The sequence below is a fragment of the Rhineura floridana genome, chromosome 9 (genome assembly GCF_030035675.1).
Source record: "Rhineura floridana isolate rRhiFlo1 chromosome 9, rRhiFlo1.hap2, whole genome shotgun sequence".
NCBI lineage: Eukaryota > Metazoa > Chordata > Lepidosauria > Squamata > Rhineuridae > Rhineura > Rhineura floridana.
Genome location: NC_084488.1, coordinates 106427533 through 106454131, shown reverse-complemented (window position 1 = coordinate 106454131; position 26599 = coordinate 106427533). Strand labels below are relative to the sequence as shown.

The 26599-nt window shown below is 43.3% G+C and overlaps 1 protein-coding gene and 1 long non-coding RNA gene across 4 annotated transcripts; both read right to left on the bottom strand.

Moving 5' to 3' along the window:
- Positions 1-430: 430 nt before the first annotated feature.
- Positions 431-13107, bottom strand: LOC133363749 (uncharacterized). Of its 3 annotated transcripts, none has more exons than XR_009757749.1 (4): positions 13005-13107; positions 7462-10952; positions 2754-6715; positions 431-656 (listed from the first exon to the last, which is right to left on the bottom strand). It is a non-coding gene; the product is annotated as an uncharacterized LOC133363749 (long non-coding RNA). The 3 variants fall into 3 exon arrangements; XR_009757748.1 differs by lacking the exon at positions 431-656 and having other exon boundaries at positions 2115-2833; positions 6564-6715; XR_009757747.1 differs by lacking the exon at positions 431-656 and having other exon boundaries at positions 2115-6715.
- A 4510-nt stretch (positions 13108-17617) lies between these two features.
- LOC133363748 (17-beta-hydroxysteroid dehydrogenase 13-like) lies at positions 17618-26261 on the bottom strand. Its single transcript, XM_061583080.1, has 3 exons — positions 25996-26261; positions 21259-21366; positions 17618-18686 (listed from the first exon to the last, which is right to left on the bottom strand). Exons 1-3 carry the CDS (start codon positions 26251-26253, stop codon positions 18498-18500), a joined length of 555 nt encoding a protein of 184 aa, XP_061439064.1. The 5' UTR covers positions 26254-26261; the 3' UTR covers positions 17618-18497.
- Positions 26262-26599: the final 338 nt, after the last annotated feature.

Sequence of the window (26599 nt, the reverse complement as noted above, 5' to 3'; positions counted from 1 at the left end):
CTTTCCTGCTCTCCGCTAGTGAGCAGGAGTAACAAACCACTATCTTGACTTAGTATTACTCCTGAACCAGTAGCCATGGTTTGATTCATTCCAAACTAATCACAATTTGAAGCCAAGATTTGTTCTTAGCTTACCAATTGTTTCGTTCAAACAAACCATGACTGCTGGTTCGAGTATAATGCCAAGGCAAAACCCATTGTTTGGCTGATCCCATTCACTAGCAGGGAGGAACCAATTCGAGCAATCTGCTCATTCACCATAAACCAGTAACAAAAGGTTCACCACATATGCGAACACAAAACAATGTAAGAATTGGTTTCTGGGATTAAAAAAACTACAGACAAAATCAACAAACACAATAAATTGATATAAAAGTAATTTATGAGTTTATTTTGATTTTAAAAACCCTAAACACAAAATAAATGTCATTCTTTATTTTTATGGATGCATATGGGTTACTATCTGAAATTCAGCTTGGGAATCTCATTTTAGGCTGCTATACCACCATACACATTGCTATCCCTAGACATATCCACTCATTTTTGTCGAGAAGAGACAGCATGAACCCCGCTACGTCTCCTCTTGCTACAGCGTTAGTAACTAGATAACCATTTGGGTTGGGAACAAAATAGCCTTCATGAGTCCAGATTATTTATCTGTAGAAAGAAAGATATTAGCAGATGTGAACAGTGCTGGACAGAGAAGTGATACAACAGCTTTTGAGCAAACAACTCCACCATTTGCTGCAGCTTACTTTCAGTTCCCAGGAATATGGTTAATTGATGGATTATTTTGGCTGGTATTTGTGAATTAGTGTATTTTAGGACCCACCCAATTCTCTTGACTGTAATTTGCTTTCACTTATTTTAATATTATGTTTTTAAATTGTTGTAATTCACCCTGGGACCTCATGGAGAAAGGTGGGGAAGAAATCGAATAAATAATAATATACGATAATTGAGAAGGTTTGGAGCCTAAAGAGTTGCTCTAGGGGCATTCCAATGGCATGGGTGTTCTCAGTAGAATTCTTTACTTTTCTTCTGACCTTGTCTCTTACTGCTTAGGAAACTCCCCTCCAATTCAAATGAGGTCAGCAAGGTAAAGGCCTGCTGTTTGAGAAGCACAAGTCCAAAGTTTCCCTGGATGCATGAAACTAGATGCACAGTTCTTTCGATTTAGGTTTAAATTCATTTCAAACTCCACCAGATGAGCTTTCCTGTAAAACCAAGGAATTGCTCTCCTGCTAGAAAAGAACCAGACTGATCACCAAGGGCATCATGACAATACTGAGGTGATAATGCACATGGGGGGCTTTCAGATCCAGTTTTCTCTGTGTACATTATCCACACACAAATGTTGTACTGGGTTTTTTTGCCTCCAATACCTATATCAGTGTGCCTGTCTACACTAGTGAGCAGTACTTGATGGGATGTTTGCATAGTATTGTGTATTGTTGAACTATTGGTCAGTTGGAAGTTCCCTCTTGTTCCTCTCACAGAGCCTATACTCAGGACAAGTTGCCATCTCTAAAAGATGCACCCCACAAGCCTGGATTGCCATTCATTCATATATTTTTATGGGTTGTCCTTGTTTACGGATTTCTGTCCACATTTTTGCAGCCAGGACATTTCCTGGCAATAGAAGAGTATATAGTTTTAATGCAGAAGGTCCAGGTTCTGTAAGGAATCAAATATTGGGAATTTTTAATCTTTGATTCACCTCAGTGAACCAGAGTTTGGAAAACCTGCAACAGCAAAGATTCCTGGGAGACAGCCCCCCTGTGACCCCTGAGTACATATCTTGAAAGCCTGAAGGTATAGACTTCCTGACTCCTATGGAAATTTGGGGAATGTCACCTGTGAGGCGTCCTTCCCTGGCTCTCCCTGTCAGGTTCCTACCTGCTCGTGGTTACTGCCTGTCTCTAGGCACCACCAGGGACTCCACCAGTCCGGACCGCACTCTCTTATGGTTTACCTATCCACTCTAGCACAGATCTCAACAGATCCCCCTGCTAGGCAACCACCAGTAACGTCCCAATACTAGTATTCCCAGAGACTCTGAATACTGGTATTGTTATTCTCTTCACCGCTGCCACCATTTGTTACAGTTCCCCTTCAGCCTTGGTCATTACCTTACCCTCCCTTCTGGTCTGTGAAACCCCAGCCAAGGATCAGGCCTTTGGTAAACCAAATTAAGTATTTATTACAGATAACACAGCTAACAAGATTAACAAGATTTCTTCTTAAGGCACATAAGCATATGGTTTTACTCAATACTAATCCGAACTCCACCTCCCTCCTGGTAAACAACTCTCTAAACCCCACCAAGCAATCCACTCTTTCTCTTCTCCCCCCAGATTCCACAATTCACCACCTCACATTCACCCAGATTTACCTGTCATCCTTTCATTTATACTGTCATCCATTTTAAACATTCAGCCAATCATCAAGCATTCTATTGCCCATTCACTCCCCCTCCTCTTTCACTACTTACCATGTATACTCTAAACAACCAGCACTTACCATATATACACTAATATATAGGAACATCACATCACCCAGTAAGAACAGGCACTCCTTTCAAACAAGGAAATGTTTATAATAATCTAAGCCTTTAGGAGGAGACAGGATAGCTCCTTTCAAACTAGGAAATGGTCTGCATAACAGTTATGATAATTTAAGCCTTTAGGAGGAGACAGGATAGCTCCTTTCAAACTAGGAAATGGTCTGCATAACGGTTATGATAATCTTAACCTTTAGGAAGAGACAGGACATTAGGACTTCACAGGTAGGAGATTGCAGTCATTATCTGGGAATTCCTCAAGGAATGGTTTCTGAAAAAAAGAACAAATTCCTTGACTGATGATCCAAAACCTTTTCATTGTTCTTATTTGTCACGTCCAAACCTTCCTGGAGACATTTACATGGGGGTCAGTTTAGTTAGGAAAAGGTATAAAACATGAGGGGGTGGAAGGGGTTGGCAGTTCCTCCTGGAGGGCTCAACAGCTGCCTTTCTTATCAACGCACCCTAGCATCTTTGGGACAATTTGCAGAAATTCAGGGCTAAGGATTTGAATGAGATCTTTCAAATCTAGCGCTGGTTCCATGAGGGCAGAGTGTTTGGCTCATTGGGCTACATACTGTATGAAAGTCTCTCTCAGCCTTAGTCTTGCAGCAACTCTCCAGGAAAGGTATATGCAACTTCTGGGCCTTTTCTTTCCTTTTTCTTTCTGTGTGAGTGAGCTTATGTGAAAGTGTTCATGGGGTTAGTCTCTTTGCTTTAGTCTATCCAGTGTTGCTGAATGAATGAATAATAGTTAGAAAGCTGCTCATTGTTAACTGTAATTGTAAACTGCAATGTTTTTCCTTGTTTCTTCTTTTAATAAAACCACTCTTTATTTTACTTTCTGTGTATGTGTCATTGGGTTAAGGATAAAATTATACATGTTCTGGGGGTGACGTGTGGGTAACTCCAGCAAAAGATCCTGCTGCACTCTCAGTAGGGGAACTTGCATTTCTTGTGAGCTTTGCTCATGAGGAAGTTCAAGGTCCATTCGTAACAGTTCAATCTTCAGGTAGGGCCAGAAAAGACTCTTATCTGAAATCCTGGAGAATTGGTGCCGTTTCAATAGGTTTACTTTGAGTAAAGGTTGATTACAACTACATCCACACCACCTTTACTCAAAGTAGACCCACTGAGATTAATGGGCCTAAGCTAGTCATGGCTATTAATTTCAAAGGTGTACTCTGAAGTAAAAGTTAGTTGAATACAATCCATGGTTCTCCCCCTCACAACAACCCTGTGAGGTAGATTAGGCTGAGAGGCAGTGAATGGCTCAAGGTTATGAAGTAAGCTTCATGGCTGGTCTATCAGGTCCTAGTTCAACAGTCTTAAATAGGGTTGCCAGGTCTCCAGTTTCCACCCAGAAACTCCAGTTTTTTGGGGTCCTCTCCAGGTCTCACATTTAGTGCTCAAATGGCATTGGGGAAGAAGAATAGGCATGTTGGGGACAGGTCAAGGGAGACTTCAGATCTACAAGATCCAAAGCTCTCCCATTTCCTCAACAAGATCCCAGTAAGGGAAGGAAACCGTACTAGCCCTGGAGGTATCATATTTATTTTCCCTTCACCTGCCTCTTCCTACCTTCTGCCCTGGCCTATGCAAGACCTTTGCTCGGGCAGTTCTTCCAAATGGATTTCCTCATAGGATTTCTCTGCCTACATTGTGTTTGTTTGGCTTTGAGTGTGAACTTACCATAATAGACTGGGGTGGTACACATACACCAATTTTGGAGGTCTGATTCATCTTGGTCCTCCCTGTTTTGTTAGAGGGCAAGTCCTGGTACATTTGTACCTCTTTACTAAAGCCAGGGTGCTTCAAGGCTCTTCAAAGCTTAATTATAGTTTTTAGTACTATGACTGCCACAAAATAATGTTTACTGTTTTATTAACAGATTATGAAGCTGTCAGTTCTTGGTGCAACAGGCCAGTTTTTGGTCAAACAAGGCCATGATGTGACAGCGGTTGTGAGAAATGTTGGCAAGTTGCCTATTCAGCATCAAAATCTGAAGGTAACGATTGAGAAATCCTGTTATGAAGTTGACAAAGTAGCAACCGCAAAAAGAGATGGTTATTGCCTTCTGTGTCAAGAATTTTATCTCCATCAGACTGCTGCGAACGTAGCCATGAGGGACAAACTCCAGTGGTGCTCAGAGAAGATGGAGAGATATATGGAGCTTTTGGGCATGCATAGCATGTGCCAAGTAGTACATCAAAGGAGATATGGTGGTGTGACAGAAGAGGAGTACAGAAGAACTAGAGGCAAAGGTTGTGATACTGAGAAGAGGCAAAGGCTTACTGGCTAACTGCCAGTTAAGAAAAGCCTTTTGCACATAACCCTGCACATTTATTTATTTATTTATTTAACATCCCACCCTTCCTCCCAGAACATCCTTGCTTTAAAAAATTGATCTGAGGCAGGCCATCTTGTCCAGAGATTGTGATGACTGAGGGCCAAACTGCATGTTAAATAATGTGCATTCAGCTGAGATCAGGTTGTTCCTACAAGTTATTTTCTGCAGATCCTGCTACACAATGTGTGTGGGTTGATGTTAAAGAATCCCCTCTCCTTCCCCCAAAGGCAAATGTGAAAACTTTGCAAAGAAGCTTAGGAATGTCTCCTGCTGTTCAGGAGCTAAAGACCAGGGAATCCACTGTGTAGTTAAAGTACAATGGTATACATGTTTATTCAGAATTAAGTCTCTCTGAGTTTAATGGGGCTTACCCCCAGGTAAGTGAATACAGCATGGTAGTCCAAGCTGTGGTTTAGGGTTGGCACTGGGGAAAAACAAGGTTCTTGTGCCTTTATGGCAGGCACAAATTCAGCAGGTCATGCCTTTTCTAGTATAGAAATACAGTTATGGGAAAATCTTCACCATAACTGTGCTCTCTCTAATTTTGAGTTATCACAGAGAGAGAGAGAGAAGCCATTTTGTGACTGGCATTCACAGCTCTCAAGATTTGAAAAGTGCACACTGTTTTGAAAAGGTTGGCAAGCCCAGCCTTAGTATACTTAGCGGGCAAACTTGTGGGACAAGTAAAACAGTCTAAGAGACTTTGCAGTTAAGAAAACAAAACAAAACCCCAAACAGTGTCCTTATTGAGACAATTATTTGTCCATATAAGTAAAATAAAATTAGTACTGTAATAAAGAAGGTTAAAAACCAAAAGTGAAACAGCAACAACATTCAGGCTAAAGCAGGCATAGGGAATTTATGGCCCTCCAGATGTTGGATGCCACCTCCCGTCAGCCAGGAACAGGCATGCTGGGAGTTGTAATTAGAGCTTGGAAAAGTTACTTTTTTAAACTACAACTCCCATCAGCCCCAGCCAGCATGGCCACTGGATTGGGCTGATGGGAGTTGTAGTTCAAAAAAGTAACTTTTCCAAGCTTTGGTTGTAATCTAGCAACATCTGGAAGACTACAGATTTCCCATCCCTGGGCCATAGGGACGTTAGTGGAAGAAACAAGGCACAATTTGACCTTTGGCATGCCCCCTCCCTGTTGACTTTTCGCCGAGCCTTGAAGACCTGGCTCTTTAGGCAGGCCTATGGGATCTCTGGGGTGGGCTAGATTTTATACTGTATTAGCGTAGGATGGTCTGTTAGATGAGATGTTATGATATTAATATTATGATGATTATGTATATGTTGAGATTGTATTTTATATTGTACGTCGCCCAGAGTGTCCGTTCGGTCGGACAGATGGGCGTCTGATAAATAAAATTTTATTATTTATTATTATTATAATTTTACAGAGCAGGTGATATGATATATCAAGATGGCTGAAAACCAAATAAACAGAACCTTGAAAAGTTCAGAAGCAAATCTGAAAAGCCAGTAAGAGGAATTGCCATCAAGTACAGTAAAGGACAAGCCTGTAAAGTCAGGAAACTAGAACAAAAGTAAGCAACATACCTAGTAGATGTACTCCTTTGCAGGACAGGGAACTTCGGGTCTTCCAAATGTCGATAGACTACCACTCCCAACATCCTGACCACTTACCATGCTGGCTGGGATTGATGTTTGTGAGAGTCCAACATCATTTGGAGGAAGACACATGCCTCATCCCTCCTTTACAGACACACTACCCAAGTGTCATTTATCTGGGCTCAATCCATTCTGTGTTTTGAAAAAATGGACAAGAAAGGCCTCACCTGTTTGGAAAAAATGGGGGACTGCTTTATTAATTTTTATTGCATTTATATCCCACTTTTCCTCCAATGAGCTCAAGGTGGCATTCTCCCCCTCCCAATTTTATCCTTACAACAACCCTGGGAAGTAGGTTAGGCTGAGTGACTGGCCCAAGATCAACTAGTGAGCTTCATGCCTTAGCAGGGATTTGAACCCTGATCTCCCAGGTCCCAGTCCAGCACTCTAACCACTACACCAAACTGATTGGTGTCTTTTAGCTTCTTTTAGTGCCCTATAAGCTACTGACAGTTCTGGCTGTCTGATTTGTATTAGTCATGGCATGGCATTGCATTATGTATAATTGTGTATTAATTATAGAGTTCTGGGAAGAGGGATTGAACATTAAACCACTCTGGGAATTGTAGCACTATGAGGGGAATAGGGGTCTCCGAAGAATGCTCAGTACCCATAACAAACTACAGTTCCCAAAATGCTTTGGGGGAAGCCATGACTATTAAAGTGGTATCATGGTGCTTTAAATGCAAGGTGCAAGTCACATTCAGCCTCAAGAGCCTTGAAGTTGCTTGCTAACAGTTAGCATTCCCCTTTCTATTGCCAGAGCAGGCATAATAGTCAGCTGGTACTTTCCCCACTATGGTGGAATGTATTGTTTCTACTTAAATTTCTATTTAAATTATAGTAATTAGTTCTAAATTTGTGTGAATACATACAAACTACAGCATTCAAATTTAATATAGATAGGTGTCACCTTTTATGTCCTCTTTTTTTGTCAAGCCTTAACTGCCCATCCTTCTTACTCATTTGCTCACACGTATCCTGGGGCATGCATAAATCCTATCAACACCATTTCCACTGTTCCTGGGAGCTAAAATGTTCTTAATAATTTGGCGCTTGTCCATTCCTCCTCTTGCTGGTCTGCTGCCAGATCCTTTTGGCACCTGCCGTTGCATAGGAAATACCAGTAGGAATTACTGAGAGAGACTAGAAGCGCATATCTCTGTCTCTCAAACTGTATGCCCTAGAGTGGCCTTTCCCAACCTTTGGGTCCCCAGATGTTGCTGGACTACAATCCCCATCATTCCTGACCATTGGCCATGCTGGCTGCAGCTGATGGAAGTTGTAGTCCAGCAACATCTGTGGCCCAAAGGTTGGGAAAGGCTGAAAGTATACACATTCACTGTCTGCCTATCTATATGTTTCAGAGGGATTCTAGCTCAGGAGCTTGCTGCCTAGCAGGATGCATATTCAGTTCTGCTGGATTCAGTGGATGCTTGGCCACCTCATATTCATAGTTACAAAGAAACAACTTGCATAAATTTCCTGAAGCATGAGATCTAACTTAGCCTCAGGTGGTGGTTGTTTTTCCTGACATGTAATCTGCTTGCAGCCTAGGCCGGCTCTTGTGGAGGGACCTCCAGGGCCCTGGAAAAGTATACCTGCACACACATCCCCCGACACCACCCATACAGTGGACTCCCATGAGTGTGCACACATAATGTAGCACAGGACACTTATCAGTGTGTGAAAGAAATCTATGTGCACCAAATGAATTCTAACATCAAACTTTTTTTTTTATGCCAGGGCAAAGTAGAAACAGCAGGAGAAAAGAAGAAAACACCTGCCTTATGGTCATGTTATGAAACAGTTGCCTCCCAACCTGCCTCCCTAGAAGTACGAACAAGTGGCTTTATCTTTGGCCCACCTAGCACCACAGTGAAAATACTAAGTCGAACTGGAGTAGTATTTCTCTCCCCTCCCTGAAACCCAGCCTTCAAAACAAACAAAAGCATACTTTGCCCAACTGGTTTGCTAGTTGCTATAGAGAATCCATGGAAACAGCTGCACTCCTTTGATGCAGGCAGAAACGGAAAGCTACCACTGCACCATGCCATCAGAAACCCACTGCTGCCTACTTGACACTCTAATCCCATGCATGTTTACTCAGATCTGAAGCAAGCCCCACTGAGCTCGGCGGTGCTTGCTCCCAGGTAAATGTGCATCAGTTTGCAGATTTGGTGGGCGATGATTTAATCACATGGACTGAGTGCTGCCTTTGGTCTTATTTTAAAATAGATTTCAGCCCACAGAATTAGGGAGAGAGAAGCTTGCTGAGCACTTACTGGCTTGTGCCAGTACGACAGCCAACAAACCCTGCCTTTCTTTACCTACCTGCTATGGTCTTGCTGTCGTCCTTCCTTCTGGTTTAGCTTTAGCTGATGCTAAAAGCAAACAGTCTTCAGCTTCTGCTTTGTTTTTGTTTTCGTCCCCTATTTCCCAGGCTCTTCTCCCCACATGCAACTTTGATGGCACAGCAAAATGTTAACCAGTTGGGAGTGTTCTGCCCTTGGTCTTGCCACTCCTTCAGCGTCTTTTTACATAAATATTACACAAGCTTAAAAGAAAATATCCTGACAAGACATTTTCATCAAAAGACTGGGCTGGTTAGTTCGATCCAGTATATAAAAGGCTGCTGTCAGTCACACCACCCTACTGCTTTAAGCATCCTGGCCAACCTCAAAACCTCCCTGGTCTGTTCATTCGCACCACCCTTGCCACCTTCTTACTGGCTCTGTTCCTGAGCTTTTAATACAGAGGTGGGGAACCTTTGGCCCTCCAGATGTTGTTGGATTTCCATCAGCCTTGCTTTAATGCTGGCTGGGGTTAATGGAAAGGCCAAAGATTCCCCAGCCTTGCTTTAATAGTATCTCGCCACTAAAACGGAAAACAAAAAGCCACCTGGAAACCTGCAATTAAAGCCACACAGGGACAGGGACAGAAAAGAAAGGCCATAAGTTCAACCTAGTCCATACGTTTCCTGGCAATAGCATTCAGCCTCTCTTGTCCTGAGACCAGGCTTCAACTGTGAATTGGCCATTGTGGTGCACTTTCCATTTTGGATAGTTTGGGGTTAAGTCAGTAGTAATCTGGGATATCTGAGAATTAAACATTCCAGATGCATACAACCATAAATTTGAAGCGCATCTCTCCCCTCCCCCGAATCCTGGGAATGGTAGTTCACCCCTCACAGAGCTACAGTTCCTAGCACTCTTAACAAATTACAGTTCATTGGATGATCCCTGGTTCTAGCTTTATAAGAGGGAGAAAAACCTCTCTCTATCCACTTTCTCTACTCTATGCATAATTTTATACATCTCTATCATGCCTCCTCCATCATTTTTCTAAACTAAAAGGCCCCAAACATGTAACCTTTTTTCACATGGGAGTTGCTCCAGCCCCTTGATCAATTTGATTGCCCTTTTCTGTAACATTTACAGCTCTGTAAAATCCTTTTTGAGGTAGGGCAACCAAAACTGTACACAATACTCCAAAGCAGGCAATACTCCAAAGCAGGTGTCCAGGTTGGGCACTGGCCAAGGGCATCGGGTTGCCGACTGTCACCAGATGGTGGCACGGAGTGGGAGCTCCATTCTGCCAGGAGACATCAACCCCACACACATGCACTTAATGCGCCCGGCCATGCCACCTCTTGTGTCACAGTATCTGTGCACTGACGTGGCGACACGTGAATTAAAGTGCGCGCATGCAAGCACAAATGGCGGGGGACCTGCAATGATCTGGTGCTCAAGGGCCCAAGGCAGTCTGGTGCCAACTCTGCTCCTAAGTATGGTCATACTATTTCACTATTGGCGGTTTAATTTTCATCCCTTTCCTAATGATCCTTAACATGGAATTTGTTTAGATGTATTCACTGAACCTTTGACCACAACCCCACAACCATTTTCCTGGTCCTGTGGATGCTTAAATGTATTTTCATGCTATGGCCCATGTTTGCACATGTTCAGCACTGAAGATGTCTGAATATAGTTTGGCCTGCAATCTCAACATATGTTGAATTACCCAGAACAGTGGGATGCAATAGTGCTTGTCATGAAAGTCACCTGACTAGGAAAATAGTCTGTTTTTTTAGGGGAATCAACCCAAATTGTCATTGTGTATAATAAAAGATTGTAACATGGATCCACTCCTTGCTATCATAGCACGTACATCTTTGACAAAATGTTGACTTTCAGAAATTCATTTGCAATATAAATAAGTTGTATTGCTTAATCTAAATCTTGGCTTGTAATCAGACAACTATAATAGTATCGTTACATCCATCATACTTACTTTGTAAGTGTCATAAATGTGGTCCACCATGGAATGAAAATCATTTCCTGGTTAGTTAGTATTCCTTCCATCAGTTTTTTGGCTGCATCCTCAGTTTGTACCAGAAGGAATCTGAAGTTATATGGAAAATATACATATATATTTATGTATTCACCCCAATTTATAGTCTGCTTTATTCCAAGACCAAATCCAGCAGTAACTACTATTTGGACTCACAACAAAATGTTGTGGTGTATTCCCATCCAAATCCTGTAGAGAAACAATGCCTCTCTTTGGGACTCATTACTCAACAAGCTTTACACAGGAACATAAGAAAGCTGTCAGACCATTGGTCCAAGTAGCTCAGTATTGACAGACACCAGATCTCCAGGATTTTAGACAGGGTTCTCTCCTGGCTCTACCTGGAAATGCTGGAGATGGAACCTGAGGCCTGCTGCATGCAAAGCAGATGCTGTACCACTGAGCCCCAGCCCTTCCTGTTAACTAAATGCCATTGCACTGCTGCTACTGTGCTCCTATTCTGGGCTCTAGCTAGCCCCAAGAGAAAGGCTGGAGCAGTAGTGTAGTACACAGCGCTCAGGTTTGGAGGTAACTACCCATATTTTCTTATTAGCATTTCAGATTGTGTTGTTGAAACACCTCATAATGTGCACTGTTATAGGAAAGTCTGGGGCTGACTGTCAGACCCCAACCTGGCCACTTTTAATATTAAAGAACAGAGACAGAAGATTTTAAAAGATTGAGAGGGACTATGTGCTTTCTAGTGCTGAAGTGCTCAGATTCAGTGCTGTTCACCACAAGATTCCTTTAACTGGATAGGTTGGCACACCATCCTGAGCTCAGTACAGTGATATTACATTATTATTAACAGTGGCCATTTACCAAACAGTTGTCAGTCGAGTAACATAGATATCCTGGTATTTGGTAAATTAATTATAACACAGGTCGTGTGATAAATAACCTTTATACCGATTCAAGCCCCTGGTGACAGAAACTGAACTTGATGAACTGATTTCCAGAGCCAATTCAAAGTATTAGATTTGACCTATGAAGACTTATACAGCTCGGAATGCCAATCCTTACAAACTTTCCCATTGCAAACCTACCCAGACTTTATGAATGCCCGTGTGCTCCCTACAAGACAAGTGGGAGGGAGAGTGGCCCTCAAGAGAGAATGGGCAACAAGAGAGTGGGCCTATACAGTGGGCGCTTGCAAATGGGCACTAATTGTTGGTGGCCCAGGAATTGGGTCTCCTTACAGTGGAGACTGTTGGCTCCGATATCACTGCCCCACTGACACTGAAGCCACCAGACTCCATTGTCTCCTTGCCTGCTAGAAGAAGATGTTTTGCAGTTTGAAGTGTAGAGAAGCTGATGCTGCTTGGGAGACGGGCACTTGGGATGTGCTAGAATTCTGCCCAGTTCTGATTTGGTATCAAATTTTCCATTAATTTGCTTAACCTCAATCACTGAGGATCGGATTTTAATGTAGTGAGTTCTCGTGGCTATTTTTAAAAATGGACTTTTAAAAAAAAGTCTCTAAAACATGAATTGTAACAAGAATAGTTTGTCAATGTTTCTTTTTAGAATATCGATATTTTCTTTAACTATTGACATTTTTAAAGTAAATATTGATATTTCCTTCAAAATATCAATATTTCCTTAAAAATAATAATATTAATATCAATATTTTTACAAGCAAAAAAACCCATGGATTGGTAAAAGTAGCAGCTAGTGGATATAGAACGAACCTGAATCGATGCCAGCCTGTTAGGTCGATGGAACACTTTCGAACCGGCACTGTCCAACAGATCATATCCCTAACAGGCAGTGTCTGTCTAGGTGACTGCCTCCCTCCCTCTGCTCAACTTGTACATTTTGAAAATAAACATATTGCAACGTTATCATAAGTCTACAGCAGTCTTCATCAACCTGGTGCCCTCCAGAGGTTTTGGGCTACAACTCCCATCAGCCCCCGTCATGTAGTGCAAAAGATCTGGAGGTCACCAGATTGGTGAAGGCTGGAAGACAGTGGTCTCTCTCATCCAAAAGGAAACCCTAGACCATTGCACCACTTGGGAGAAGAAAACACAAATGCATCAAAGAACTGCTAACAGTAATGGGGCTGGTGAATACCAGTTTCCCACTATCCTGATCACTTACGCCTTCTTTTGGAGTTTTAGGCATTCATTGTTCAGAAAAAATGGGCATATGCATGTTGTTTTGATCCCGTCCATTCCCAGAATGTACAGCTCTTCTTTCAGACTCTCATGAAAACCAGCAACGCCAAACTTGCTTGAACTGAAGGGGTGGAGTAAAGTTAGACACTATATATTTATTTGTTCATTTATTTAATTCATCACATCCCACCCTTCCTCCTGAAAGAGGCCAGGGCAGCAAACATATCAACAATTTTTTTTGTTGAAAACGAAAAAGCATTCTAAAAACAGTAAAATTTAACATGAAAATAACATCAACAGTCCTTTAAATAACATTACAGGAGATGAAATCAATTTTTTTTAACTATAGCAGATTAGGGTGAAAGAAACGTCTACATACTGGGACATAGTAATGGTCCAATGGACCCCAAACAGCATGAAATACGACAGTGAATCATGTCCCTACCAAGAAATTATGGAAAGACAGGTTATTTACTCTCCCCACCCCCATTTTCCTTGCCAGGTTGCTAGCAACATCTTTTCATTTAAGGATGGACTGAATTTTGATAGTATTGTTCCAGCTAAGAACAGAGACCTCATGACTCCACCAGCACCTGGGGAACCATGTAGGATTAAAGCTAGAGATACCCCCCCCCCAAAAAAAACCCACAGGAGGGCCTTTGGTTTTTATGTGAACGGCTGATATATATCTCACAAAGTTCTCTGCGAAGGCCCATCTTCATGTTCAAACTGCAAAGGAGGGGTTAACAACCCTTTTGCCTGCTTCTTAGAGAGAAAATGGCTTATGTGCATTTTGATGTATTGTGGCATCTTTGCGATCAGGAGCTATACTGTAGGCCGGGTAAGAAACTTATCAGGTTCATCCAAGAGCTTCTAGCTGCCTATCTTACTTTATCAGGTAGCAAGATCAAACCTAGCACATAGTATCATCTACATGCTGGGTTTGAACTTGCTACCCTGCTTTATATGAAAATGATAATTATTCATACCTGTAGGTCACCATGTATGGAATGCCCACATGTCTAGCAGATGAAGCAACCGTGACAATATGGCCATGATTGTTTTTAATCATTCCTGTCAGGAATGCTTTAGTTGTCTTTAATACAATTAAAAGGAAAAGAAGTTAGAAGCCAAACTTTCTAAAATGTTCAATCAGAAATGTGTCCTTTCTTTTTTACATTATGATATAAGCATTATGATGGCAAGGAAGGACATGGAATTGAGTGGATGGGTCCAGAAGGGATTGCGGCATTGCTCAGAAATCTGGAAGTAAGCTTCTCTGAGCTGGAGGGACCATACTAGCCATTGCCAACCTAGTGCCCTCCCCAGCTACTTTTGACTACAACTTCCATCAGCCTAAGCCAGCATGGCCAATGGTCAGGGATGATGGGAGCTGTAGTCCAACAACATCTCAAAGCCTACAGGTTCCCCATCTCCAGGTTAAATAAAATAAAAACCTTCATGAGGCTAGCTGAAATGTTAAGAAACTTAATGTTTATTAAGCTTGTTTTAATTATATTTTGAGAGGTGTCCCACTTTTTATCATACTGTTGTATGATCAATGATGTTCTTTGACTACTAAGCAAAGAAGATTTAGTATTTTGTGGAAATTGTTAGACTTTCCCCAAGTCTGCAATTATTTTGCCTTTCTTCCATGTGGGGTGAATATTCCCATGAAAGTAAAAGTTGGTTATATTCAGTACAGGACTAATTTTGTTTAATAGATTTGTGTAACCAGTTAATCTAAGGGTAGCCAATGCAGTGCCCTTCACATGTTGTAGTCCAACAACTCCCATCATCCCTGACAATTTGCCATGCTGGCTGAGGCTGATGGGAGTTGGAGTCCAACAACATGTGGAAGGTACCACATTGGCTACCCCTGGATGAATATATTAAAGGCTGTAGCCTTAAGTGATAGAACATCCTATAACTGTTTAACTCATGGGCCATGGCTTTACTTTGGAGGGGAAGTTTGGCTGTGATGGGGAATATCTATCAAAAGAATCCTCTTCTGCTTGTTTACATTCTTCTGAAACTCCTAGGGAAAACCCAGAACATCTCCTTTTGCACACTAACCCCATTTAGAAATCTGGTAGTAGAACCATTCACATGGATAGCAATACTGGGACAAAACTTTTTTAAAAAAATTAAAAGGAGTTGTAGGCCCCATACCAAATCCAACTAGGATCATGGTACCAGTAGAGGGGGATTAACCTTTTCCCAAACTCATGGTTAAAAATGGCCTCCCTGAAATTGCCATTTACTCGCTAGACTAGAGCAAAACATTCTGTTGTTGTTATGTGCCTTCAAGTCGATTTCAACTTATGGCAACCCTATGAATCAGCAACCTCCAATAGCATCTGTTATATACCACCCTGTTCAGATCTTGTAAGTTCAGGTCTGTGGCTACCTTTATGGAACCAATCCATCTCTTGTTTGGCCTTCCTCTTTTTCTACTCCCTTCTGTTTTTCCCAGCATTATTGTCTTTTCTAGTGAATCATGTCTTCTCATGATGTGTCCAAAGTATGATAACCTCAGTTTCACCATTTTAGCTTCTAGTGATAATTCTGGTTTAATTTGTTCTAACACCCAATTATTTGTCTTTTTCGCGGCACATGGTATCTGCAAGGCTCTCCTCCAACACCACATTTCAAATGAATTTATTTTTCTCTAATCCACCTTTTTCACTGTCCAACTTTCACATCCATACATAGAGATAGGGAATACCATGGTCTGAATGATCCTGACTTTAGTGTTCAGTGAAACGTCTTTTCTGGTTCTTTCATAGCTGCCCTCCCCAGTTCTACCCTTCTTCTAATTTCTTGACTATTGTCTCCATTTCAGTTAATGACTGTGCAAAGGTATTGATAATTCTTGACTTCAGTGTCCTCATTGTCAGCTTTAAAGTTACATAAATCTTCTGCTGTCATTACTTTAGTTTTCTTGACGTTCAACGATAGTCCTGCTTTTGTGCTTTCCTCTTTAACTTTCAACAGCATTCATTTCAAATCATGACTAGTTTCTGCTAGTGGTATGGTATCGTCTGCATATCTATATTTCTCCCTCCAATTTTCTCACCTCCTTCATCTTGGTCCAATCCCACTTTCCTTATGATATGTTCTGCATATAGATTAAACAAGTAGGGTGATAAAATACACCCCTGTCTCACACCCTTTCCGATAGGGAACCAATCAGTTTCTCTATATTCTGTCCTTACAGTAGCCGCTTATCCAGAATATAGGTTGTACATCAGGACAATCAGATGCTGTGACACTCCTATTTCTTTCAAAGCATTCCATAGTTTTTCATGATCTACACAATCAAAGGCTCTGCTGTAATCTATAAATCTTCTGAAATTCCTTGGTCCATTCCATTATCCAATGTATGTTTGCAATATGATCTCTGGTACCTCTTCCTTTTCTTAATCCAGCTTGGACATCTGGCACTTCTCGCTCCATATATGATAAGAGCCTTTGTTGTAGAATCTTGAACATTACTTGCATGGGATATTAAGGCAATAGTTTGATAATGACTGCATTCCCTGTAATCCCCTTTCTTTGGAATTGGGATGTATATGGAACGCTTCCAATCTGTGGGCCATTGTTTTGTTTTCCATATTTGTTGACAAATCTTTGTCAAAATTTGGACAGATTCAGTCTCAGTAACTTGTAGCAACTCTATTGTTATGCCATCTGTTCCTGATGATTTGTTTCTTCCAAGTATTTTAAGAGCAGCTTTCATGTACTACGTACTACCACCCATATATCTGAAACTTTTCTCTCACAAGTTAAATTGCATCTGTATGTGTGGGTGCCTTGGGCAAATGGACAGAAAGGAAAGAGTCCTGACTAAATCTTCCTTCTCCACATCTTTTATTCGTTTATATAAATTATGGGAAATCTTGATCACATATCTCTGACATCATATCTAGTTTGCTCCTCAAACAATTTTTTCTTCGTAATCGGGGAAAATATGGTTGCCACAAGCACTGAATATGTATTTATAATTAGATAATCAGCAAGATGAAAAAATGTTTTCAATGGAATAGTGGCCCAGTTTATTCGCCACATTCAACCATAGTTTAAAGCAAACTATGGTTTAATGTGAACAAGCAGCGTGCTGGTGGACACTGCTCAAAAGTTCCCACAGTGCTGCTATGGAGTGTTCCCCTACTCCTGCTGCCGTGCTGAGGACAAAACAAGCCACTTGTGTAATTTGAACCTGAGCTCATGGTTTGTTTTCTGCAGACAAACCACAAGCAATAAGCCAAGAACAAACTTTGGGTGTTGCTCGTGGTTTGTTTGGTGAAGACCAAGATTTGTTCTTGGTTTACAGCTTGTGGTTTGTTTGGAGAAAACAAATCATGAGCACAGGTATGGGTGACATGAGAAGCTAGACTCTGGCTTGTTCCCTTTGTGGCAAGGCAGCAGAAGGAGTGGAGAAACACTAGGGCTGGTGCCAGACCACCACGGGCCTCGGGCACCAGACCACCACAGGCACCAGACCATCATGCCTCACCACTGGGCATACATATGTATGTACTTTAATACACCCAGTTGCACTACCTTTTGCATCGCCACGTCAGCACACATGCCTGCCATCTTGGGTGATGGCAGGCATGTGACAACACAAGAAGTGGCACAACGAGGCATATTTAAGTCCACATCAGCTGGAACATGCTTGTGGAGGTGCTGGAACTTTTGCTCTGCTATCTGTGTCACCATCTAGTAGGGCCCCATGACCCAGTGCTGGCTGAGATTGTGGAGCAGGAACTCTGCCCTCAGCCAGCCACAGGGGCCATCAGCCATTGCCTGACCTGGCCACCTGCTGGCACTGGATCTAGGGAAAAGCACTGCAGGAGCACTGCTTGTTCAACATTAAACTATAGTTTGTGCATACTTCTGTCTACCTCCTGAATTTACAGCACAGCATTTGTAATTAGGCCCAGCATCAGCGTGTGGCCAGGTTGTGCCCTGGACAAGGGCCCCTGCAGCCCAGAGGAGCTCAGAGGGTGGAGGTTATCCAAACTCATAGGCCCAGCATCATCAGCATCCTTAGGCAACTGCCAGTTGTCCCAGAACTGCAGATCACAGAGCAGGAGCTCCCAGGCACGCCCCCAACACAAGGGACGTGGGCTTCAATAACTCCACCTGCCTCACCTATCTGTTGCATTAGTGCATCAGTGTGTGCACCCCATGCAAAGCATGAGCATGCCTGCCATCACCCAAGATGGTGGCAGGGGTGTTCCTAAGGGTTGATGCCTCTGCCACCATTTTTGGTGATTGCAGGCATGCGAGCACACTGATATCAGATGTAGATAGGGCAGATGGGCTGCCTGTATCAGGAGGGGGTGTTGGGGCAAATGGCACTATGGGCCCAGGCAGGCTGGTGCCCAGGGGCCCAATCACACCCAGTGCTGGCCCTGTTTGTAATTTTTATATTATGATTCAAACTTTCAGATACTCATCACTATTATCACTTCTTCCTTTGGGAGGACAGGCACAATAGAAATTTAACAAATAATAGGATTACCCAGAAATTAGCAAGAATGTTGACATCAAACATGTTCTGGATCTGCTCATCCTTGTTTGACGATAGTACTGCTATTTTTATAGCTTCTGCAGTATTTATCAAGATGCTCACGTCTCCAACATCTCTTTTGACCTATAAACATTTAAAAATACAAATTATGAAAGTTCAGATAGAATTCAAATTATGTTTCTGCTCATACTGCAGCTCTGGCCTAGAAAATAATTACGAATGGCAGTGATAGACAGCTAGTTGTTTTTTTTAATGTACTCTTAAGCACAATGCCCATCAGTGTAAGTGAGCCTGTGGACTAAAATAGACATGTTAGATTTAAACTCATTTAACAATGGAATCCTGGCCGCTACTGAAGAGCCGTGGAAAAGAGGGCAGAATGAGCCCAGAAGTGCTGTAGCTCAGTGGCAGAGCATTTGTCTTCCATACAGATAGTCTCAGGTTCAATCCCTGGCATCTCTAGGAAGGGCAGTGAGGGACTCCTGGCTTAAACCCTGGAGAGCTGCTGCCAATCAGCGTAGACAATTTTGAGCCAGATGGACCAATGATCTAATTCAGGGGATCCATGGCATGTCTGCATTAAATATTAATATTAATGTTTACTTGTATTTTATTGCTTGTATTTTATTGTGTGACAGTTTGAATTCTATGAAATGCAAATTGTAATAAAAACACGATATAAAAAATAAAATAAAAATAACAATTAAAAATCATACAGCACTTAGCATTACATTTGCTACAACAGGCAAAAAAATAATTACGTGGCCCACCAAGTTCATCAGCAATTTTCAAGTGGTCCATGGGGGGAAGGGGGGAGTTTTGGAACCACTGATCTAATTTGTTCGAATGCCGCTTCCTATGCCCATAGTTGGGCATCTGCGGACGGGAGAGCTCTCCACAGGGAGCCCAATGAAAAGAGCCCTCTGGACCTGCACCTCCTCTTCCCCACTGCATTCTCCTTTTCCTGTGGCCAAGAGGAGTGCAGTGGTGAGGAGGAGCAGTAGATGCCACTACCTCCTTACTCAGGTGGAAGCCATGATACCGTTGACCACGGTATCCTAGACCACCTGAAGAGGTTAGGCATAGGGGGCACTGTATTGCAGTGGTTCTGTTCCTTCCTCTCTGGTAGGTACCAGAGAGTGGCATTGGGGGATGAGGTTTCGGATCCTTGGCCTCTCACTTGTGGGGTGCCACAGGGCTCCATCCTCTCCCCGATGCTGTTCAACATCTATATAAAGCCGCTGGGGGCTATCATCAGAAGATTTGGGCTGCAGTATCACCAGTATGCGGATGACACGCAGCTCTATCTCTCATTCAAATCTTCACCGAGGTTGGCTGTAGAAACCCTATCCACGTGCCTGGAGTCGGTGAGTGGCTGGATGGGAAGGAATAAGCTGAAGCTGAACCCTTACAAAATCGAGGTACTGTTTGTGGGAGACGAGGGAAGGTTGGGGGATGTTGATCTGGTGCTCAATGGGGTACAATTGCCCCTGAAAGACCAGGTCCACAGCCTGGGGGTCATTCTTGACTCCCAGCTGTCCATGGAGGCTCAGGTCTCGGCTGTGAGCCGGGCGGCACTGTATCAACTCCATCTGATACGGAGGCTGTGCCCCTACTTTCCCAACCAGCTGCTCCCATCTGTGGTACATGCCCTGGTCTCCTCTCGCCTAGACTACTGTAATGCGCTCTACATGGGGTTGCCCTTGAAAACGGTCCAGAAGCTGCAACTGGTACAGAATGCAGTGGCTCGCCTGATTAAAGGCAGCCGCCGGCAAGATCACATCACTCCAGTGCTGAAGGAGTTGCACTGGTTACCGGTTGTTTTCCGGGCCCAATTCAAGGTATTGGTTCTGACCTTTAAAACCCTATACGGTTTCGGCCCAGTCTATCTGAAAGAGCACCTCCAACATCATCAGAGATGCCGCTCAACGAGATCAGTCTCAAAAGGCCTTCTCTCTATCCCACCAGTTAAAACAGCTAGACTGGTGAGAACTAGGGAGAGGGCTTTTTCAATTGTGGCCCCCACTTTGTGGAATTCCCTCCCAAATGATCTCCGCCTTGCACCCTCTATGATGAGCTTCCCCCAGGCCTTGAAGACCTGGCTCTTCTGGCAGGCTTTTGGGGTGGGTTAGGTTTTATTATTATTGTTGAGATCTTTAATGTTTTAATGTATTTGTATGTTTTTATTTTGTACGTCGCCCAGAGTGGCAGGACAGCCAGCCAGATGGGCGACTAATAAATTTAATAAATAAATAAATGATGAGAAAGAGGGCACCAGCAGCTGGTCATTCAAGAAGTAGATTTACAAAGGTAGGAGGATGTCTTGGCCAAAGTCCCTCCAAAACCCTGAGCAGACACTGTCAGAAGGGGCGCTTGTATGGTTGTTTTTTTCCAACACAGGCCTACTTATTTATGCTGGTTTCCCCCTGCTCTTCTTCCAAGTTTCTCAGGGTGGCAAATATGGTTCCTTGCCCCATTTTATCCTTACCACAGCCCTGTGAGGTAGGTCAGTTTGGAAAGAGAGAGACAGAGGTACTGGTCCAAGATCACCCAGCCAAGCTTCAGGTTGGATGGAGATTTGAACCCAGCTCTCCCTGTTTCCAGTCCAGCGCTCTTACTGCTACACAACTCTGGATGCTCACTGATGTTCCATGAGGCTTGGTAAATGTTTGGAGCCAACATATGGAAGTCTTACCTTATCTGCAGCACTATAGATTTCCAGCCTGTTCTTGCAGTCCACCACAAACGCATGTGCAATGGCACCCAGCTTTCTGCATTCCTCAGCAGTGTTCTCAACGCCTTCCTGTGAGGAGAAAGCCCGGAAATGTCTATAACCCACATTGATGGTGATGATCTTGTGTTCATGGCATAAACAAAAAGGCTGTACAGGGAAAGCGTGCTGTTTGGTAAGCCATGGTTTAATAAATGATAGTAAATAAACCATATTTTAATAAATCATGGCTTAGCCTTATTTGCAAACCAGGGCTATGGTTGGTTATCCAAACTCCTTTCCCTCCCAGCCTGGCTTTGATACTGGAAGTAGGCTCAGCAGCAGGGCTGGTGCCAGGCATGACTGGGTCCTTGGGCACCAGCCTACCCTGGGCCCGTGTCACTGTAGCGCAACACCCCCCATACAGGCAATGTGGGGCTAATAAGCTCAACTGCTTGCTCCATCTACCTCTCATGTGAATGACATGCGCGTGTAGCACGCATGTTTGCCATCAACCAAGATGGAAGTGGGGGCATCAGCCCCTTAGGGAAGCCCCCACTGCCATTTTTGGTGATGGCAGGCATGTGTGCACAGCACACACAGCATTCACACTGATGAGAGAGGTAGGTGGGGTGTGCGGGCTGACATTGAAGCCCTCACTGTCTGTATTGGAGGGGTGCCTGGGAGGACCCAACACTGCCGCAGATCACAGAATGGGAACACCATCCTCCCACCCTAAAGAGGGACCCTTTAGGAGCCCCTCTGGGCCATTGGGGCCCTTGGCCAGGGCCCAACCTGGCCACCCTCTGGTGCTGGCCCTGCCAAGCAGCATCTGTGCCATAGGCAACTGCCAGGTGTCCCTGAGCTGCAGCAATGCTCACCGGTGATGGCAATGGCAGATGGCCCTTCAAATATCAAATGGTGCCCTGAACATAGAGCCAAGGCCAGCTGTTGTGCTATGTAGAAAGGTGGCTCAAAATGGCTGTGTATTTGTGTGTGTGTGTGCTGCCCAGAGCGAGACTCACGAGATGGAGATGAGGATGGAATCAATTCTTGTTTTATTAAAGTAACATTGAAGGCAATACGTTTCATAGGCACACTATGCTAGCTCGCTGCAATCGCTGCAATCCCTAAGTAGTCTACCTAAGTAAACTCTGCAGCATGTGAAGGAAGTTGAGTCAGCACCCCGGTCAGGGGGGAGCAGGCTTAAGTAGGAAAGGTCTTTGCCCATAATCTCTGACTCCTTTGAAGACTCTCCCTCTGACCGAAGCGCTTCTCCTGGCGTCTGGCGCAGGGTGAAAGGGGGCGTGCCTCCCCTGGCTCATCTGACAATACAGCCTCAATAGGTGCCGACTCAGCTTCAGGAGGTGGGGAAGCGCTTGATGTGCCAAGGGGGGAGCTCGGGGGGGGTGGAGTTGGCACATGCGCCAAGACATCCCCCAATGGCTGTAGGGGGACATCTGGCAGCTAAGCGCGGTCTTCTTCGGCGGGAGAACTGTCCGTGGAATGTGAGCAGATTGAGACCAGCAAGTGGACTGCAACCCTAATGACATATATAACCTAGGGCAGGGCAGGCAACCAATATTTTTTGCATTCTATGGAAATAATAACACATTTTTTTATAATATATAATGGACATATGGTGATCGTTATTACACCTACACTGTTACGAATAGAGCAACTTTGAGGAAATTATGAAGATAATTACAGAAAATAGGAGGAAAATTCAGGGGGGAAATCTGTGCTGATTGCAGCTGCAGCCACAAAATCCATGCCAATTACAGCCACGGTCCACCACAACAAATCAGTGCCAGTCTGAAAAAATAGCAGACTGTTGAATTCAGTTGGAATCCAGTACTAAGTCTGATTTAGTGGATATTGTCCCCTATCCCTAGCTGGAACCCACATCACTTTTATCAAGATATGTGTAAAATGTAAATGTACTGCCTTCAAGTTGATTCCAACTTATGGCGACCCTATGAATCGGGTTTTCATGAGGCTGAGAGGCAATGACTGGCCCAAGGTCACACTGTGAGCTTCATGGCTATGTGGGGATTCGAACCCTGGTCTCCCAGGTCGTAGTCCAACACCTTAACCACTACACCACACACACACACATCAATTTTGCATTAGGTTGCCCATTTGTTTCCATGCTCATATTTACCATTATAGCCCTGAGCAGTTTGGGATCAGGTTATTTGAAGGACTGCCTGTATCAATCTGTCATCCATGTCATCCTTTCTCAGAATAACTATGAATTGGGTCACAAAGTAAATGCTTAACAAGTACTCATTAGGTTTAGTTGTAGTGTTTCTTTCAGACCAAGAGACTACAGGACTAGGCAGTTGGTATGGAAATGAAAATGGAAACCTATGAATCTGGTAATTCATCTCCTTGTTTAGCAATGGGGAAAATGCCCATTTTTAGTAGACAAAGAGAAGGACTTGCATTCAGTTTATGAACTGAATGGAACATAGCAGCATTGTTGAAAAAGGGCTTGACCTTCTTCATTGTTTCTGTTTGGCCCTGGAGGATACTGGAGAAGTTTTGAAGATCATACTTGTAGCTAATGGAATAGGTTGTGGTGTGTTCTTAGTTGTGGACAGGGCCATTCAGAGGGGAGGGCCCAAGAGGGCCATTTGGCCTGGGCTCAAAGGAGAGCTCAAATTTAGATGTTAATTTTTGGTCCTTTGATAAATTTTGCAACTTGTTTTTTTATGCTCATTGTACAAAAATGTGACACCCTCTCAGCTTAGAGCTGCAAATTTGAGCAAATAAGTGACGTGATTTGGCAAAAGAGAATTTCTTTGTTAAGTGATACAGATTTTGTTTTCATGTAAATACTTTTATTATAGTTAGGGGGCTCAAAAACTGGAAGTGTCTCAGATCTCTCTGAATCTCTGAGAGGACCTGGTTATGTGTCTATGGTGACCATGACAATTTTTCCAGCATACATATTGGTGACCCCTGTAATGGGGGGCATGGCTAAGGAGCCAGGCCTGTATCCAGGGTGTGTGTGATGGGGGCACCACCTGTGCTTTTCCTTCCTAGGATTTCTTTTGGGAAATTGTCATCTTTTTAGTTTTGTTACATGACAGACAATGAAAACCTCCATTTAAAGGATGGGTTGTTTTAAGGATAGCAATAATTTAAGAATAGGACCCTCTGAAAAATTTAGTGAACAAGGCAAGGTGAGTGCACAACAAAATCCTCATCTGGAAGAGCCACCAAAAGTCTGCTCACTCAAGACTCCCTGACTGAGGGTGGATTTTTCATGATCAGATCACCCTGTAATTATATAAAATGGAAATGGACTGCCTTCAAGTCGATCCAGGCTAGAGTTTGACTCCATCCCTTGGATTTTCCTGTGCTCCGCTTTTCCGTTTCAGTTTCAGTTGCTCTGTCTACCCAGCCAGCAATAAAGAAACACGTTTGTTTGCCTGCAGTGAGAAGGAAGAGTTTGTTTATTCTGCAATTATTATAATGAGTAGAGCAGGATTGCTATAGGGTGAAACAAAGAGATAACTTAATGATCTGAAAAAATGGCTACCCTTTACTCTTTTAAAGCAATCACAATCATGGTAGCTATTTTTCTTTTTTTATTACTTGATGGCAAAGGATGAAAACACCCCTAGAGGAATAGAAATATTGCTGGGTACACTATACTACAGTTAGCTACCTGGACACCTAGGCTGTAACTCAGGCCTAATTTCTGATTTCCCCAATATGTGCAGCTTAGTATGAGGCCTTTTCAAGGTTTCTGGACAGAAAAATCAACACAGCAACCAGGAAAAAAATTCCAATTGCTTTCCATAATTAGATTCCAATTGCTCCTTTATATAGCAGCCAGTTAAAAAGTTTACTCTTGATTGTCCAACAGGAAGGAAAATCTAAAGGCAAGGAAGAAGACTAGAAGGAGGGATTCTCAAGTAGGCGTTAAACATACATTATAGCATTTATTTTCTCTCTGCCCTTCCCTAATCTTGTAGTACAGTAGGGCCCCGCTTCCCAGCGCTTCGCTTCCCGGCGTTCTGCTAATGCAGCAGCTTTTATTCCCTGCTTTAAAGCCGATTTTGCGCTTTTGCGGCATTTTCACGCAACACGTCCCATTATACTCAATGGAGTTCCGCTTTACGGCAATTTCCACTTTACGGCGGGGGTCCGGAATGGAACCTGCCGTATAAGCGGGGCCCGACTGTATGGACAAGTTTGTTTTTCAGGTGGAGTCTAAAACTGAGATACCTAATGCAGCATCAAAGCCAAACTCAGTTAAGTTCATGAAGAGTCAGAACACAGGACAGACCACAGGTGAAAGGGGACTGTAGCTATAGGCAACATCAAGCTTTTGAGTCTGGTATTCCTGGGGATGTCTCAAAAAAGGTGAGACAATTCAACAGATTAAGCTTCATTAATGTAAATTAACACACTCTCTGGATGGAGAAGGAATGACAAGGAAGGTCACTACGGAAGGTCACTACCTTTCCCTTCCCTTGGCTTTACCCTCACATCCTCTCCACCAGTGGTGGTGGGGATTGGCTGGTGCTATGCACCTCTCCCCCCCAAATGCCCCGTGTAGAAATGTGGCTGCCCCATATAACAAGGAAGGCTGGCTACAGGGTTATTTGAAGCCAGTCATGATCAGCTGCCGCGCTTCAACATTTATCACTGCACCACTGCCTGTTGATACTCTGGACTGAAGGTAGAATAAAAGCACATGCCTACCTTGTTGATATCCCAAAGGACCATCTTGCTTTGGTGTTTGGCAAACTCATAGGCAGTTGCTCTGCTGAGTCCACGGGCAGCCCCAGTGATCAGAACAATCTCTCCGTAGATAGATTTTCTCCTCTTGGGAATGAAGAGTTTCACCACTTCTTCCAAATATGAATAAATTAATATGACGAACGCCTTGAGAACTAGAAGCAGAAGAGATGTCATTCTCCCTTCGTGAGGCTTTCTACTCTGGAGCTGCCTATGGTGCATCCTGGCAAAATAAGCTCTTCAGGTTGGTAATCAACCTTAGTCCTTAACATGTGAGATGTGGGCAGTGCTCATGCTCTGAAGAAATAAGAAGGGTGGTACTGAAGCCTTCAGCTTGGCAAGTATGTCCAACACAAAACATGGTGCAACCCACACTGCTGCAATTGCCTATTGCACATTTTGACAAATAAAGCTCTTAGATTGCCAGAGGCAGCCAATGTGCTAATCAAATTGAAATTAACTGCGGAATTGAGACATGAACCTAAATTAGTCGTGTCTATTAACTTCAGTGGGTCGACTGCCACCGTAAGGAAGTGACACTACTAGGGACGAGCAGATCTTTCCATTT

What these genes read in the sequence shown, in the direction of transcription:
- LOC133363748 (XM_061583080.1), bottom strand. Translation starts at nt 26,253, where the DNA reads ATGCACCATAGGCAGCTCCAGAGTAGAAAGCCTCACGAAGGGAGAATG. An exon ending in TCCTTTGGGATATCAACAAG is followed by an intron (nt 21,367 to 25,995) that starts GTAGGCATGTGC and finishes TTCTCCTCACAG; the next exon opens with GAAGGCGTTGAGAACACTGC. An exon ending in TCTATAGTGCTGCAGATAAG is followed by an intron (nt 18,687 to 21,258) that starts GTAAGACTTCCA and finishes AAATGTTTATAG; the next exon opens with GTCAAAAGAGATGTTGGAGA.